We start from the raw sequence: 14,239 nt of genomic DNA, 5'->3' as shown, positions 1-14,239 counted from the left end.
GTGTTTGTGTGCACGCACATGTGCATGTGTGCATGTACATGTATATTCATATTTATATTTGGGGGAGGGAAAACCATGAAAGGGAGGAGATTCAGAAGAAGCATACTACAGGTTCATATGCGTGAAGCCGTTGAAGAACAAGCGTACTTAGGCTCAAGGACCAAAATTTATAGTCTCAGGAAGAAGCACTTTGGCAGAAATAGAGGAAGGCTGGAGTATTCTGATTGAAATATGGGGCTCCTACCTGAGCTGAAGGTACAAGCCAAACCAAAGACTGTATAAGACAAAGCTAAGGTCTAAACACCAAGGAGGAGATAGAGGGGATCACCCGGAATCTCTTTCAGCAAGTTACAGGTGCAAATGAGAGTGGGAGTGGGCTAAAAGACCCTGGGGCAAGGGGGCAGGTGGAGCTAAGATGGAGCATTTGGGTCTAGAGACTGGGTAGAGAGATTTAGTGGAGAGTAGTCTGAGGGAATGCAAAGAAGGGGGTTTTCATAGATACAAGGGCAGACTTCTTCAGCCAGTGTGGTGGAGAGGCAGATGTGGGATGGCTTCTGACATTTAATGTACTGACCACCATTTTGTGCAAGAGCCCAAGCAAAGGTGTCATCGTTTCTCCTCCAGATGCTAAGTCAAGAGACCTGTTCCTGGTGGAGAAAATGAAACTGAGCTCCAGAATTTAGAGCCTAGGTGATTTCCTAAACCATGGTGTTGTTAAGGGGGAAGGCAGGGAATAGGACAAGGTCTGAATGGAAGATATGGAAGAATAATATTGTGGTTAAAAGGAAGCTTGTGTAGTCAAACTGTGTGGGTGCAGATCCCAGCTCTGCCACTTACTCTGTGTGTGAATTTGGGCAGGTTTCTCACCCCCTCTGAACCTCAGTCTCTTCATTGGTAAAATTGATAGAATATAATTGTCACCACTTGGTATCTTTGTGACGATTAATTGAAGTAACACGTGAAATGCTTAATGGTAGTACCTACTATCTGGGCACTCAGAAAAGGCAGCAGTGATAACAATGAGGAGGAGGGAGAGGACTCAGTTTGAGGCTTAATGGTTCGAGTAATAGAAAAGTATCCAGGCAGAGACAGACATCAAAAGAAATTGTGAGACTGGAGGCCTGGAGAGAAAATCCAGGTGTAGGAGTCATCTCTGTGGAGGGAGGAGTTGAATTGCAAAAGTGGGTTGAAATCACTAAGATGGGAGTGTAGAGAGAAAGTGGTTTGGGCCCCAGAGGACATTTGACAACGTCTGGAGGTGAGGGGTGATGCTACTCACCACCTGTGTAGAGGCCAGGGGTGCTGCTGCATATTTCACAAGGCACAGGACATTTCCCTTACACAAAAAGCTATCAGCTCCAAGTATCAATAGTGCTGAGGTTGAAAAACCCTTGGTTTAGAGGAGTTTTTCTAGTCATCTAGAGAGAGTATGTAAAATTGTAGGGATGGAGCTGATAGAAAGCCAGAGGAGTCCAGGGTCACAGAAACCCTGGAAGGAAATTAAAGACTGAGGGGCATCAGTAGTGCTAAATGCTACGGACAGGTCAGTAGTGAGATTAAATAGAGTTGGCAACTAGTAGATTCTTTATTGGTGTTTATGACAGCAGGTTTTATGTGACCTTCTAAATAAGCTTGGTGGTTAAAGGTGGGAGAGAGGGCAATTTGCTTGATAGGGCAGCACTGTCAAAGGAAAAAGGTTATTTTATTCTCTTTACACTTTGTTTCATCTTTAGAATTTCTAAGGCAGATTTCTAGTCCCCCAAAGCCCCTCTTGTTTAGGTAACAATTGTGATTAGAGACAAATCCAGATCGGTGAGTTACTGCTCCAAGAATGCAAAATTTATGCAGTTGTATCATTTTAGAGATAAAAGGAAAACTGGCTCTTCATTTTTAGTAGCTCAGGAGCCTGAGGCTCTGAGAGATTCAGTGATTTGCCCCAGGTCACATAGCTGGTTGGTTCCAAAAGACAGGACTAACACTCAGGGCCTCTGACTTCTCATCCTGAGCACTCTCCTCTATGCCGAGTTGCTTTCCAGGGGTCTGATACTGGCTCTCAGGGGCTCAGTTTCCTTTTCAGTAGCAGGATGCTCTATGGAGTGGTTGTCAGAGCACTGACCTGGAACAGAGCTTACCTGAGGTGAATCTTTGCTCCATAGTTTACCTGCTGCATGACACTGGCCAGGTGACTTAATCACTGTGGGCTTCAGTTTCCCTAACATAAAATGAAAATATCATTGCCTACTTGAAAGATGAGAAACACATATGTAATAGTCTCTGGCACACTGCCTACACATGGTAGCCCTTTATATTTTCATCTTCATTATTCATAAGGCCCTGTCTTTGTCATGGATTAAAGGATAAGAGAATGTCCAATGACGGAATCAGGCCAAAGTTAGGCATGCCTTCTCTTTTCACCCAGCATCGCTCCTAACTCCATCTCCCACTTTATTATATGAGCTGTATAATGAGGGTTAATGCCACTGTGCTTATATAATGTCCTGAAGCAGATGTCCCTCTAACATACTGTAAGAATGTCCATTTCTCATTGATGAGCCTGGTAGTTCTCTAAAGTAAGTGGCTTCACACTTTGGTCACTCATTGGATCACCTAGTTAGATCTTTTTTAGAGTTTTTCAAGACACTAAAATCTGCTCTTTTGGGGAGCCTCAGGATGACTGAAGCTCCCATAGCAGAACCTTGTTCTTTTTTTTTTTTTTAATATTTTATTTATTTATTTGACAGAGAGAGACACAGTGAGAGAGGGAACACAAGCAGAGGGAGTGGGAGAGGGAGAAGCAGGCTTCCCACAGAGCAGGAATCCCGATACGGGGCTCGATCCCAGGACCCTGGTATCATGACCTGAGCCGAAGGCAGAGGCTTAACGACTGAGCCACCCAGGCACCCCCATAGAAGAACCTTCAAATGACAGGAGCAGCATGTGCTAAGTGCTTGGCTGTTATGGAAGCCATTATTTTAATGGGCTTAAGTTGAAAAGGGCTTTAAAAAAACCTTTGATTTCTTATAGAAAAGGGAAGTCAGATTAGGAAGGATCTAGTATTAACTGGGAAGGCAAAGAATGAAAATGTTGACATGCTTGAGATGAAGGTTCAGGTGGAAGAACTATCCTGCGTGGCCCTTTGGATGGTCACTCCACCCCCATGCACCCTTCCCCCACGTTCTCTAGGCTCTATTTCAGTGGCTATTTAGTTTTCTCTTTTGATTGTATTAATTTTTTTAAATAGACTTTTTTTAGAGCAGTTTTAGATTCGAAGTTGAGCAAAAAATACCGAGTTCCCATGTACCTCCTGCCTCCACACTCTTACCCTTATCCACTATCAACATCTCACAGCACAGTGGTAGATAAATTTGTTAACGATCAATGAACCTGTGTTGACTCATCATTATCACCCAAAGTCCATAGTTTACATTAGGGTTCACTTTTGGTGTTGTATATTCAGTGGATTTGGACAAATGTATAGGATGTTATCTACCATGATAGTATCATACAGAGTATTTTCACTGCCCTAAAAAATCTCATACTCATCTTTCCTTCCTTCTAGACTTATGATATCTACGGATCTTTTTGCTATCTCCATAGCCTTTCCAGAGTGTCATATAATTGGAATCATACAATGTGTAGCCTTGTTTCATATTAAATTCTTTAATTTAGTAAGATGCATTTAAGGTTCCTTCATGTCTTTTCATGGCTTTCTAGCTCATTTCTTTTTAGTGTTGAGTAATATTTCATTGTGTAAATGTATCGCAGTTTAGTCATCTGTTCACCTAACTTCGAGACATCTTGGTTGCTTCCAGGTTTTGGCAGTTATGAATAAAGCTGCTGTAATACCCATGTGCAGGTTTTTGTTTGGACACACGTTTTCAACTCCTTTGGGTAAATACCAAGGAGCATAATTGCTGGATCATATGGTAAAAGTATGTTTAGTTTTGTAAGAAACTTCCTAACTATATTCTAAAAGTGGCTGTACCATTTGGCATTCTCATCTCTCACCATTGTGCTCTATATCCTCGTCAGCATTTGGTGTTGTCAGTGTTTGGAATTTGGCCATTCTGTTGTTTTAATTTGCATTTTCCTAATGACATATGATGTTGAGCATCCTTCCTGTGCTTATTTGCCATCTGTATATCTTTGGTGAGATGTCTGTTCAGGTTGTTGGCCCATGTTTTAATTGGATTCTTTGTTTTATCATTGTATTTTAAGAGTTCTTTGTATATTTTGATAACAGTGCTTTATCAGATGTATCTTTTGCAAATATATCTGTGGCTAAGTCTGTGGCTTATCTTCTCATTCTTTTAACAGTGTCTTTCACAGAGAAATTTTTAATTTTAATGTAATCCAGTTTATCAAGTATTTCTTTCATGGATAGTGCCTTTGGAATTGTATTTAAAAAGTCATCACCATACCCAAAGTCATCTAGATTTTCTCCTGTGTTATCTTTTAGGAGTTTTATAGTTTTGCATTTTACATTTAGGTCTGTGATCCATTTTGAGTTAATTTTGGTGAACGATGGAAGTTCTATGGCTAGATTAATTTTTTTTGCACATGTGTGTCCAGTTGTAGCACTATTTGTTAAAAAGACTTTTTCTATTGTATTGCCTGTGCTTCTTTGTTCAAGATCAATTGACTGCATTTATGTGGGTCTATTTCTAGGCTCTGTATTCTGTTCTGTTGATATATTTGTTTGTTCTTTCCTCAGTTCCACACTGTCTTGATTACTGTAGCTTTATCATAATAAGTCTTAAAGTTAAGTAGTGTCCTCCAACTTTGTTCTTTTCCTTTGATATTATGTTGACTATTCTGCATCTTTTGCCTCTCCATGTAAACTTTAGAAGCATTTTATCAATATCCACAAAGTAACTTGTTGGGATGTTTTAGTGGAGTTGTAGTGTACCTATGGATCAAGTTGGGAGAACTGACATCTAACAATATTTAGTGTTCCTATCCATGAACATGGAATATCTTTATATTTATTTAGTTCTCCTTTGATTTCTTTCATCAGAATTTGGTAGTTTCCCTCATACATATTTTCTTAGGTTTATACCTAAGTATTTGATTTTGGGGGTACTAATGTAAATGGTATTGTTTTTATATTCAAATTCCAGTTGTTCATTGCTGGTATATAAGAAAGTGATTGATGTTTATATATGAACTCTGTATCTGGCAACCTTGCTGTAATTGCTTATTAGTTCCAGGAGTTTTTTTGTCAATTCTTTCAGATCTTCTACATAGACAGCCATGTTATTTGTGAACAAAGACAGCTTTATTTCTACTTTCCCAGTCTGTAAACCTTTTATTTCCTTTTTTGTCTTATTGCACTACCTAGCACTTTCCAATATGATGATGAAAAGGAGTTGTAAGAGGAGACATCCTTGCCTTGTTCCTGATCTTAGCAGGAAAACTATAGATTTTCACCAATTTTTTTTTTTTTTTAAGATTTTATTTTTAAGCAATTTCTGCACCCAACGTGAAGCTTGAACTCACAACTCCAAGATCAGGAGTCACATGTTCCATCAACTGGGCCCTCCAGGCACCCCTATAGTTTTTCGTTATTAAGTGTGATGTTAGCTGTAGATTGTAGATATTTTCATGAAGTTTCCCTATAATCTGGTTTGTTGAGAGTTTTTATCATAAATGAATCTTAGATTTTATCAAATGATTCTTCTGCATCTATTGATATGATAATGTGATTTTTCTTCTTTAGCCTGTTGACATGATAGGTTATATGAACTGATTTTCAAATGTTGAACCAGCCTTGCATGCCTGGGATAAATCCTGCTTGGTCATGCTGTATAATTTTTTTATACATTGTTGGGTTCAATTAGCTAATATCTTATTGAGGATTTAACTTTTTTAAGCTTCATTTATTTTTAAAAATTACTGTTCAAGAAAAAATAAGTGTTACACATTATTATAGAAAATTTGGACTGAAAGTGGAAAAAAAATACTCTTAATCCCATCACTCCGAAGTAATCACTCTCCATCATTTTGGTGTATTTCTTACAGTCTTTTGTAATAGAAATATTAATAACAGCAACAGTAAATGTTATTATTAGTAACTATTATTAGTTCTTTGGGTGGATACAGAGGTAGAGACCCCATGGTGCTGTATTTACACAGTGGAGTAATGAAAGGAGGTAAAGAGGATATACACGACTGCTTTTGTCTGCATTTTCTGATGAAGATGAGAAAATTGGTTTAAGGAAGAGATTAAATGGTCACTTTAATAACCTTTTCTTTTCTCAGTACCCCCATTGTAAAATCCAAGCAACTGAGGCTTCTAACCAGGTTGTCAGGAAAATATTTGACCGCACTCAGAATGTTAGTAATGGAATGTAGTTCATAGTTCATATCTGCTGTATTTCTAGGCTAATAGTAGATAATTTTCCAAGCCTTAGGAATGAGCATTGGTTTTATTCACGAATAGTGGCTATTCTTCTCATACACAAAAGATCCTGAAAAAGGACTTTGTCCTCATCTCTTCCCTCACCTGCCCTCACTGGAGCCTGATAGAGATTTGGAAAGCACTGTCTTGGAGCAAAATGCCAGAATAAATACTGGAGGCTGTGCAGAAGCCTTAACTTTGAGATTCCCAACCTGAAAGTTTCCATGGACACTGGCATGTTGGGAAGGCACTGTGCTGGTGGGAGTGAAGACAGCTTGTAGCATCTGAAAAAATTGCATTTCCTGCTTTTTTATTTTTTCTATTTTAGAATAGTGGCCATTCAGAAGAGGAAAGGGGGAGTAAAAGTGGACTTCTTGACCTTTTGGGGAGGTATTTAGAGTCCTCACAAACTATTTCATACAGTTCACACTTTTTAAGATCGTTTTTGGAGTAGGCTCCTTTAAACTTACTTGCAAGGAATTTGGCTAGTAGAACAAGTATTTCTGAACTCTTCAACCAACGTAGACTCAAATGTTTTTCTTTTGTGTAGCTTCCTGCTCCTGACCCTGTTCCATCTTTCTCAGTTCATGTCAGCAACACCTTTCTGGAACAAATCTTTCTTAAGCTATGATGCTTTCTAACTAGTATGCCTTTTTTTTTTTTTTTTAAATAATTTGCCTATAATAGAAAACTAAATAAAATCTTAGTTTCCTACAAGCCAGCTAACTAGGAGTTAATGGCTTGCAACCCATGTCAAGCACATTGAATGGTGTTGTTTTTAACTATAAGCTCTTAATTCAAGGTTTTATGTGTTTAATTATGTATGTGTAAAGTGCCAGTCTGTATGCCTCTTGGGTTCAGCCTAGCATGGAAATATTAACTACAAGATCATATAGAAAGTAGCATGGGATGAAACTTAACTCTTCAGATGTGTATCATTTATCCCAAGATTCACTTGGAGGGGAATAACATCTCAGTGGGGATAATAACAGAGCTGCCTGTTGACCAAGGAAACATCTCAGTTAAGAAGAAATAAGTTTGAAGAACCTGAAGCAGGCAGAAAGGGATTATAACAGGCAATATATTGTAGCACAAAGTATACTGGACTGGACCAAAGGAAAGCTGGTTTCTAAGCTTGACATGTATGTGTGTGTATGTGTGTGACCTATAAATTGAGGAAGTTGGACTCAGCTCTAATGAGAACAGTCAGATCTTCACTAGTTATGACTGTTCACATATAAGCCACCCAATTTTGCAAATTATAATGCTGTGTTTAAGTAATTTTAGTAAAATGCTATGTTTAAGTAATACAGATTTTCACCCTAATACAACGATAACAAAGATATATCAAATGGCTTGTAACCTAGGACTTTAAAGTTTCAACAACTTAGGGGCCAGTTGACCAAAGGGAGGAAGCTCCTATTAGGGTTTCATTTGTGTAGAGGACCCAGGTATCACAGGGGAGATTTTGCTGGAGGCCACTACCAGTGCCCTAGGAATTACTTTGAGGAGGGGGAGATTTTTCTTTTAACCAGAGTAGTTCTACTTTTGGTTCTGTTATGATTTAGGGTTCTACATTAAGATTTTGTTTAGGGTAAGTGAAGTTCTGTGCCTCTAAAAAAGCTTGTTCTGTGATACACCCAGGCTTCTCTTCTCTGCATATGTAGAATTTTCTTTTTACTGACACTGTATGTAATACAGTCAGGAGTATCAGACTGTCACTCTCACCTTTCAGGAGCTGTAGGATAGAGGCTGAAGAAATTCTAAGAAACCTACACAGAAATGATGTCAGTGGCTCTCCGGTAGCAGGGGCTGACAGAAAGGGTCTGCTGCTCTTGGAGAACCATGAAGTTTGTAGCAGAATGGAGTTTTGATGGCAGGGAGGTGAAATGAAGCTTGAAAGGGAGTTTTGAAAGCTGTTTCACTCCTGCCATTGGTAAGAGTCCTTTCTCCAGAGTACTCAACCTACTATATGCCAGGTCCCCCAGGGAATCTCTCCTTTGGCCTCTGAATGTGAATGGAAGCTATGACCCAGAGATTTGTTCTTACCATTTTGAACTAGGTTGGAGAATATCTTTTTGTTGATTAGTAGAGAACGGGGGTGAAAAGGATAAAGGTTTTAGAGAGTAGATTATTCTGCCTTCAGTTCTTATTTGTGGCCTGATCTGTATAAGATAAACTGTACAAAATAAAGGTTGAGAAATCTGTGTAAAACAATGGGAAATAGAGAATTTGATTTTTTTTTTTTTTTTAAGCCCTATGATTTAGTCACCTACTGCAGTCTGGCCACACCTTTCCTGACTGATGTCAGCTTCTGACCTGAACCACATGTGTATGTGAGGGTTAGTGAAATAGGTTGCGAGTCAGTTTTTATTTTGTTCTCCATTTTTAGTCACTTGCAACTATTAAAGAGATTTTTGCAGGCATTCAGAAAAGTTCATCTCTTAGCTAAAATTTGCTACGTTTAGTCTCTAAGAGAAGGTCTTAGGTCTTTATAAGACCTAATTTATTTCAGAGTTTGAGATCCATTTATAAAAGGTCATCATAAAGTATAACAGCCTTGAAATAAACACACTAAAAATAAAAAGGAATTACATAAATAAGCACAAATCACAGTTCTCAATCTGATAAAGAATTTGCAGGGACATTAACAACATTTAACACTCCCCCTCCCCTTTTCCTGCGCACCAGGGAGAGCACCTGCAGAGAGTATAATGAATTCCTGAGGGCTTATGTCACTTAGTCACTTGATGTGTGAAGAGAGACTGTCCTACAGGCCTTATTTTGTATGGACGTTCTTATGGCAGTGTTACAAAAGCTGCTTAAAGTATCAAGCCTCTTTCAGTTTTTAAGAGGCTAATTAAAAATGGCCCCATCTTCCCCTCTTCTGTAGACTTTCTCTTCCTCAGTCTCCTTTTTAGGTTTTCCCAGTTTGGCTTTCCTTCCTGGAGACTGTTCTAGTGAACAGAGCACCAGACTGGGAGCAGGAAGATTGGTGTCCCCAGCATCTTCTCCAGGTGCCCTGCAGCTGCGGCTGTTCCCTTATCTGGCAAAGAAAGGGATTCGCTTAGGTGACAGCTATTTTCTCCTTCCTCCTTCTGTCCACTGCTCTACCTTTTCCCTTTTCCCTGCCATAGTTACCGTGCAGAGTTGTTTGAAAATATTTCTAAAATACACATAGTTGTGAGGAAGCATCAGTAAGTATAGTTACTGGTAAGATACAGAGTTTAGAAGTTCTTATTTTGGTAGTTTCTCACTTTGTTTACCTTATGCCCCAGCCAAATATATCCTGCAGCCATATTTTATTTGATCTGCTCAGTGGTTGCTATAAAATAAATCAATATATAAATATATAAATATATTTTTACTCATCAGAGAATAAACATTTTAAGGATTGGCATGATCTAATATTGGTGAAGGTATAAATAAATGCCTACTTTCACACATTGTTGTGGGAATGTAATTGGTACATCTTTTTTGGAGGGCAATTTGGCTTTATCAGTCAGTATTTTTAGAGTATATAATAAATGGACTTGGTGACTCTAAAAGTCTCTAAAAAAAATTCATATGCGAATATTAAGAGATATATCCAAGGATGTTCATTACTGTGTTGTTTGTAATAGCAAAAATTTGGAAATATCCTGTATTCCCATTAAGGGAAATATTTAATGGGTACGTTTATCTTTTTATTTATATATATAAATATTCATTGTATATATCCATATCATACAGACATTAAAAATAATATAATGAAGTTGATCTGTATGTACAAACATATTTTAAATAGAAAAGCAAGACCCAGAACCTAATGTTCACTATGACCCGTTTTTATAAAAACAACATAATTGTCTGTGTATGTATATGTGTATAACTAGATAGAAAGGTGGCTGGAAGGATACATACCAAACTGTTAATAGTAATTACCCTCCAAAGAGAAAAATGGTATTCAGATGGAGAGAGAAGGGGAATTTCATTTTTTACAATTTACACTCACCTATTAAATTGTTAAAAAGTAATCAGGTATTGCTGGTGTAAAAGTGAACAAAAGGAAGAGCAAAAAGGGAAGGAGGAAAAGAAATTACTTCCTAAAGACTAAAAGAGGCAAAAGGATTACTAAGAAATTCATCAACAGTATTATGGGAACATTGTTTAGAGGATAGTCCCAAAATTTCAGGACCATGTAGGAACCATGGTTGGTTTATATTTTGGCCAGGGCTGCCTAGCATTTACAGTACAGTTCTATCCTTCCATTCTTTGTATGTCCAACTTACTATTTTTACTTGTTTATGTTCTGCAGGTAACCCGGGACCAGATGAAGGTGTTTATACAGCAGGAATTTAAGAAAGTTCAGAAAGTGATTGCTGATGAGGAGCAGAAGGCCCTTCATCTAGTGGACATCCAGGAAGCAATGGCCACTGCTCATGTGACTGAGATACTGGCAGACATCCAGTCCCACATGGACAGGTTGATGACTCAGATGGCCCAAGCCAAGGAACAACTTGATACCTCTAATGAATCAGCTGAGCCAAAGGCAGAGGTAAAGGAGAATGCCTGCAATTATTAGTAGCAGGAGGAATAGGAGGAAACTGACTGCTCTGTTTGTTAGCTCTGGAAATTCTCTTTTATGGTCCTTAAACATGAATGAATTGAAAGTTTAGGGTATAGGTGTTTAGACTGGTGTGTGAACCAGTGTGGAAGCATTGGCTGCTAGGGCCTGCACCCAGCAATTGGGCCTGGCAAAATATTTGTCTACCATGACTTAAAGGAGTATAGTCAGTAGGGCAAATACTAATCGCAGTTAAGGAGGGAAGCCAGAAATCAGAGCCAGAGAAGAAGGCAACTGACAGATTCCAAGTTGTGAAATGAGCCTATAAATAAAGTCGTCATAGGGATGAGAACAGGGTGAATGAGAATGTCAGGAAGTGGAGCATAAAGCAGGCCAGAATGAAAGGTTTTGGACTGATTGTGTGAATAGTAAAAAAGTGCCTTAGTCTGGTTTTTATATGGAGCCAACTGCATAAATTGGGGGCATAACTGTTAGATTAAAAGAGGCATGTGGCACTGGAAAGATCAAAAAAGGTGTGAATGAAAGACACAAAGTAAATGTTGAATCACTACATATGTGAGTCTCTGTATTCATTGTTATTTAGTAACAGGCAAAAAAAGTCTTAAACATTTTATCAAACAACATATTCAGGCATTTAGAATATAATTCTAAAATAAAATTTAAGATAGCTATTTAAAAAAATATTATAGAACTTATATTTCACCCACTGGGGAGAAGCTTTTGTTCATAAGGTTTCATAGTGTTATGTTGAAAATTCTGGTCAGGCTTACGCCTTCTAGAAGAAAACCTAGGGGAGTCCCATGGACTCTCCAGGACTGCTACAGACTCACTGAGCTTACTGCTTAGCTAGCAGTCTTGCCTTGGCCCAGGAGAGCCTAGATACAGAATAAATGAGCCGACAGAACAGCCAGGTTATCATTCAAGAGGCAGGTATTGTCTGAGCCATCCTGACAAAATGTCAGAGACCGTTGGACAGTTATCTGCTTCACTCATCCAAGGTTCTTGATTAATTTTCATCAGTGTGTGAAAAGAATAGAATGTCTTGTTCTTTTCATTTTATCCTCCGCAGGATGAAGAAAATATGTGCCTAAATAAGTTTCTAGATAGGCAAGAGAGCATTCTATATTCATCATTTAATTTAACCCTTATATATCAGCATTCATTATTTCTGTTTTACAGATGGGATATTGAGATGCAGAGAACTACAGAGACATTGAGCCAGTGTCATTTAGTTAGTAGAAAACAGAGCCAGGATTCAGATTGAAGTCTGTTCTATCCCAATGCCTATGTGTTTTCCCTACTATGTGCAATATGTCAAGTGTTCCATTTATATAAGTGGGAAAAATGAAGAGAATCAGTGCCCTAGACGGCTCTGTGTTCCTGAGACCTTTTATTTTATTTTTTTAAAGATTTTTGATTTATTTATCTTTGTGAGAAAGAGAGCGTAAGAGAGCACGAGTCGGGGGAGGGGCAGAAGGAGAAGCCGACTCCTTGCTGAGCAGGAAGCCCGATGTGGGACTCAATCCCAGGACCCCAGGATCATGACCTGAGCCAAAGGCAGACGCTTAATTGACTGACCCCCCAGGCGCTCTCCTGAGACCTTTTATAGTGTGGAGGTGGTCACTTTGTGTCTTAAACAAAAAAGTCAACCAGAATTAACTCAAAGGGATCAATGGCATGACTGTGTCCCAAATTCCCCCCAAATCGGAACCCCACATTTATTCTCTGTGTTGAGTAGGTTGTTTTTTCAAAAATAAAGATTTATTTTTGAGAGCGAGCCCCCTCTCTTTTATTTTCATTTCAAGTAATGAATTTAGTCCCTCCCCAGTATTAACCATCCTCTAAGCGCTTCATCTGCTCAACTGCGCTATGCTTGTTAACTCTGATGGAATTACTCCTAGGGATGCAAAACTGGCAAGGCCAAAGGACCAGGCTGTGGACAAAATAAGCTATTAAAGACAAAAAGTAGCATTCAGCTGGCTAGAGCTTTTACAAAGAACTGTTCTCATCTGATAGCCTCTCGCTCCAGCTAATCTGATAATTTACTGATCAGTTCAAATCTCCAGTACCTCTTTTTCACTCAGCAGAGGAATTCTTTTCTTCCTTTTGCATGTTACGGATTTTTTTTAATCACCTGCATTTCGTATTTGGCCAAAAGAGTCTTCCTCCCAACATTTTATTACGGAAATTTTTGAACATATAGCAAAGTTGAAAAGATTTTACAGATTACACCCATACACTTCCACCTAGATTCTTCCATTAACATTTTAATATACTTGAATCATGATTTACACATAGCCGTCTTTCCAGCCTTCCACTCTTTAATGCATCTTATTTTTTTGATGCATTTAAAATCGGATTGCAGATACTGATTCTGAACAAGATGGAGTAAACATATTTCACTTTATTACTTCCACTAATCACAACAAAAATTCCTGGACAAAATACATGTATATATGTGTATATTTATAAAAGATTTTATTTATTTGAGAGAGAAAGAGCATGAGCGGGAGGAGGGGCAGAGGGAGAGGAAGAAGCAGACTCCCCGCTGACCTGGAAGCCAACGCAGGGCTTGATCCCAGGACCCTGAGATCGTTACCCTAGCCGAAGTCAGATGCTTAATCAACTGAGCCACCCAGGCGCCCCTGGACAAAATATTTAAGTCACCTACCAGAAGACTCTCAAAAGTGAGAAAAGATGGTTCTGACCAGGGATCTTGGGATTTGAGGAACTACATGGCAGTGAGTTCCCTGGGATTTTTCTTGCTTCCTGTGTATATCCTGGCCTGGGTGCCTTGCAAACTGGAAACTATAATGAGCACAGACAGAAAGAAAATCTCCAAGAAAAGCCTGCTCTCTGTAGCCAAAGAACTAGGAAAAGGGCATTTCAGCTATAGAGAAATGTTTTGACCAATCCTGCCTATTCTGGAAACACACCATGAATAAAACTATACCCTTTCCCAGCCCCAGTTGGCACTGCAGGAGTGGAGCCAGTGGGGTGGAAACCTATCTGTTGTCTTCTCCTGCAGTAATGAGTTATCATTCCTTTTCCCTGGAGCCTTTAGGTAAAAGTCTGACTTCTGTCATCACCCCTGCCCCTCTCAGGAGTCAGTGGTGCCTGTCTCCCTTGGAGCCTAAAGGTAAACTCTTACTTCTACCCCTGCCCTGCAGTATCAGGAAGGAAATAGTATCCCTCCCCTTTGGAGACTGTAGATGGAGCTCTAACTCCTCCCTCCCACCCCTGCATTAACTAGGCAGTGTATATCCCCAACT

At 39.0% G+C, this 14,239-nt stretch overlaps 1 protein-coding gene across 9 annotated transcripts in view; it reads left to right on the top strand.

The window, feature by feature from the left end:
- Window positions 1-14,239, top strand: part of TRIM44 (tripartite motif containing 44) — a 110,587-nt gene that overhangs the window by 34,638 nt on the left and 61,710 nt on the right. For 8 of the 9 annotated variants that reach the window (XR_010406894.1, XM_064576633.1, XM_064576636.1 and 5 more), the window contains one exon: window positions 10,698-10,937. Coding sequence is in view for 8 of the 9 variants with exons in the window: in XM_064576633.1 (XP_064432703.1) it covers window positions 10,698-10,937 (240 nt within the window). In the remaining variant the exon portion in view is untranslated. Of the gene's footprint in view, window positions 1-10,697; window positions 10,938-14,024; window positions 14,107-14,239 lie in introns of all 9 variants that reach the window. The other variant, XM_054511983.2, reaches the window with a different exon arrangement.

This window comes from Mirounga angustirostris, unplaced genomic scaffold (genome assembly GCF_029215605.1).
Source record: "Mirounga angustirostris isolate CCGP_5_RB_7025 unplaced genomic scaffold, mMirAng1.0.hap1 SCAF_13, whole genome shotgun sequence".
Lineage (NCBI taxonomy): Eukaryota > Metazoa > Chordata > Mammalia > Carnivora > Phocidae > Mirounga > Mirounga angustirostris.
The sequence above is the reverse complement of the archived record's forward strand: the minus strand, read 5'-3'. Positions and strand labels throughout refer to the sequence as shown.